The sequence below is a fragment of the Buceros rhinoceros genome, unplaced genomic scaffold, assembly GCF_000710305.1.
Source record: "Buceros rhinoceros silvestris isolate BGI_N320 unplaced genomic scaffold, ASM71030v1 scaffold15799, whole genome shotgun sequence".
Classification (NCBI taxonomy): domain Eukaryota; kingdom Metazoa; phylum Chordata; class Aves; order Bucerotiformes; family Bucerotidae; genus Buceros; species Buceros rhinoceros.
In genome coordinates, this window is record NW_010429871.1 from 1 (window position 1) to 3,825 (window position 3,825).

The following is a 3,825-nucleotide window of genomic DNA, read 5'->3' on the forward strand; positions in this document are numbered from 1 at the left end:
GAGGACATGGAGGGGTTTCTCTTTGGTAATACCTGCTAAATGACTTTGCACAATGAGTCCTGACTGTGAGCTCGAGCTCGCGCAGGAGAAGTGTAATTCTAGAAGTATCCTTACAAACTCCCGCAGAGGTTCCCTGAGCAAAAGGGAATTCCTCCTCTTCTCTGGTTTGAGAGACTCCAGGTTATTGGTTCACTTGCTCGTCCTTGTTCGTTGTGTAGCAGGAAGAGTATCACCACTAAACCAAAATGACACTGGGGCCCCCGTTTCCTCACAAGTGTGTGCAAAAAGCTGTCTGAAGGGATCACCTGTGCGCGGGAGATGTGACAGTTATTGTAGATGCCTCCAGGAGGCTTCTGCCAGTACCAAGGAATTATTCTGTTGTACTGGACTCAAATTATTTTTAAGCCTGATGTGCTTCCATCTTTCTAAGAAATACGTTTCCAAATGACCGCATTCACTCAAAAGTGCAAACCCCCCTGTACGCTGCATGAGGCATGTTTCTCATCCTGACATTGTCTGGGTGCTTGCAGGCTGCTTGCACAGGCAGTGGCAGATAACGGACTATGAAACTGAGGTGTGAAACCACAACCGCACCAATTTAGTGACCTGGTGGTGTTCACAGCGCTCCGTGGCTGATTAAAACCTTCTGAGTTGATGGCATTTCATTTCCTGGTTTGTTTCTCTACGCCTTGCCAGCGTCGCCCCCTCTCTCGATTCCCCTGCAGCAGAACAGGAACATCACCATGCTGATTTGCCATCTTTAAAACTAGTTTTTCCAACAATTGCGCAGCGACCTCTGTGAATTTTGCCTGTTACTGCTGTGAGAAGCACTCGTGGACCTGGCTGGGTGTGCGATGCCTGGCTGGCGTGTCGGTAGCAGCTCACCCCAGTGCCCCGCACCCCCAGAGCAGGCAGGTCAAGGGCCCTGCTGTAGGTACATGACCTGTAGCCTAACTCTTTTCCAGGGGTATTTATGCAAGCTACAATCTGTCCTACACAATTTTTTTTTTTAGTACAGACACACTTCTTAGACTTGTGTCTTCTTGCAGATGTAGCAGAAGCGTTCACTTAACCTAAACTGTAGGAATTCCTCAAGTAAACCAGGCTGGCAGTGCTCACCTCAGTAAAACGTGGAGAGCCGCAGCCGGTTTTGCACATACTTTTAAATACGTCTTGGTGCTGAAGTATAGAACCGTGGCTAGTGAGTTCTGCCTCTGGTTTCCATACCCGAGTCTCAGACACAGTGGTCATGCGTGCTAGGCCCAGGCTGTGAACATCTCTCCCTCTCCTGTCCCCCGCAGGCCTTGTTCGTGTTCTGTGGGCTCATCACAGGCTGCTATTGCTGCTGCTGTCTGTGCTGCTGCTGTAACTGTTGCTGCGGGAAGTGTAAACCTAAACCTCCCGAAGGTGAGGAGCAGGAGTACTACGTCTCTCCAGAGGACTTGGAGGCACAGTTGCAGTCGGATGAAAGGGGTAGGTGAAAACGCTGCGGGAAGTCTCCAACGACCCTCAGGCTGTGACCGAGGGCTGCTGAGGAGCAGCACTGGCTCTGTGGAGGTCAGCAGCGGTCTCGGGTTGTGGGTGGCGGCAAGGGAATAATTGTGGCACAAGAGTTATGAGAGTGATGCCAAGACTGGAGATAGAGTTGCTGAAAACTCCAGGAGGGTCTTTGCTGAACTTGAGATCAGCGTCAGAGCGGTGGGTGACATCATTTACCTTCCTTCCGTGTCACTGGAGTAATGTTAACAGCCAGACACGCGTGATTCCAGAAAGGGGCGCTTTTACCCCAGAGGGTGTGGGGTGTTAACTGTGTCAGGTGCAAAGGAAGCTGAACTGCCTCCCTAGTCGCTCTACCTAGTGCTGGTTGTGAAGGGGCAGTGCTATTTCTGTACAGTGAAATGCATCAGTTCAATGTAGAGCTTGTGTGCACGCCAGTCGTGTTTTCAGCTGGCATTGCTGGACAGCGGGGCAGGGTCCGCTGCCCTCTGTGAAGAAAGAAAGAAGTGTTGCACAGGTAGGCTTGAGTCAGTGGGTTGTGTGGAGACTGAAAACCAGTCAATCAGCTCCCCGCTCTTAGAGGAGCGCCCACCTGCATTACCCAGGTGTGGCAGGGCGATGTACCTTGCTCTTACCGAATCACACGGTGCTGGGTGGTGTTTCCCTTGGTGTTCTAAGCCTTTTGTCTTCGCTTTTCAGAGGCCTCAGACGCACCTATTGTGATACAGCCAGCATCAGCCACAGAGACGACCCAGCTCACAGCTGACTCTCACCCCAGCTACCACACCGATGGATTTAATTAAGTTAAGGAAACACTGTAATTAGAATGGATAAAAAAAAATTACATGGCCAACTCACCACTAGATTCATGAACATTAGAAGTAGAGAATGGGGAGGGGGAATAATTCTGCCACACTAAGAAGGCAGCTTTCCAACCTGCCGACAATATTTTGTAATCCCTTCAGCCTTTTGTCACCTTTCAGTGTCGTATCTTGATGATACGTGAAGTGCTGTAGCATGCAGTATTTAAAGCAGTTTAGCTACGGTCTTATTTGTTCCCTTTCTTTTTTTTTTTTCCCCCCTGTTTTTTTATAGCATGTATGGAGTTACGTTAAATGTCCGTGGTGTAATGTATTGAGTTGTCACAGTATCGGTGTGATGGAGACGTTCTGCATTTTAAGCAGTGGGACTGGCCTAAAAAATGAGGTTTAAAAAGTTTCGCAGGAGCCACCACTCTCCCGTACAGCTGAGCTGTCAAAGTCCTTTAGAAGCTGAGTGCAACCAGCCAATTCTGTCCTTCCTCCTCCTGATCCTGCGCTGCGAGCTAAGCAAGTTTACAAAGCCAAGAACCAAAACCCGCCAGTCCTGCGGAGCTGGAGTTCTGAGCGCTGGTTTTCAGCTTAAATAAACCTACCCGGGAAAGTGACAAGGGAGAGCTGCCGACCTTTGAACGGTAAATCGATGAACAGCTCCTTAGAGGCTGTGACGGCGTCACCATCAACGGCGCTTTGCCGCCAACCCAGCTGGCAACGGGCCCGTTCGGTGGCAGCGGCGGCGGGATTTCACGTCAAGCACGACTCTGGTTTGGGTTGAGTTCAGTCTTTTTCCTGAAATGCTGAAGACCAAATAGCGCGGCTTTTGTGGGGTCCATGAGAATCTTAAAGCGAAACCGGTCAGTTGGTTCTCACTGAGCGAGTCAAACGCAAGCGGTGGGCAACAGCGTGAACCTCTAAAACCCAAAATTGGCCTTTCAAGATTTGTTCTAATAATTGGAGATTTTAATAGACAAATGGGGTATTATGTGTCTTTTTTTAAAGCTTTTCTATCACACTTGCCCTTTAATTTTCTCATGAGCATCTTTGTGGAGTACTGAGGTGGAGTTTTAAGAATGAAACACCTTTCGCTGTGTTTATGTTGTATGATTTGCACATCTGACATTTAGATTTGTTTACACCAGTGTTTTTCTTTTCCTCAGAACAACTGTGGGGAAACCAGCGGGAGTCTTCCTTTGCTGTTTTGAACCCAAACTGTGTCTAAATACTGCTCTAGAAACTCCTTTATTGAGATTTCACTGTTTAAAATGCATTTTAGGCAGCTGCTGGTGTGTTTTGTCATTAATAGTCCTTGATACAGAGTCAGGATCTAGAACAGCTGCCGGAGAACCTGCACTCGGTGCTGTCAGCGGTTAATCAGAGCCGTCTTCATTCTGTGGCTGTAGCTTTTGAGGGGGGTGAAGCACTGCTGGGGTGTAAGAAAACCTCCAGAGAAGGGAGGGGACTCTCCTGCCGGAGAATTGTTCCCGACGTGTTTTCACGCTGTCTTTGCATG

The 3,825-nt window shown here is 48.9% G+C and overlaps 1 protein-coding gene across 1 annotated transcript; it reads left to right on the plus strand.

Annotated features, from left to right (window-relative positions):
- Positions 1 to 1,301: 1,301 nt before the first annotated feature.
- LOC104499341 (dnaJ homolog subfamily C member 5-like) lies at positions 1,302 to 2,328 on the plus strand (the record flags this gene model as incomplete). Its single annotated transcript, XM_010142834.1, has 2 exons — positions 1,302 to 1,473; positions 2,197 to 2,328. Coding segments are annotated over 2 exons (276 nt in total), but the record flags the coding sequence as incomplete, so codon positions are not given.
- Positions 2,329 to 3,825: the final 1,497 nt, after the last annotated feature.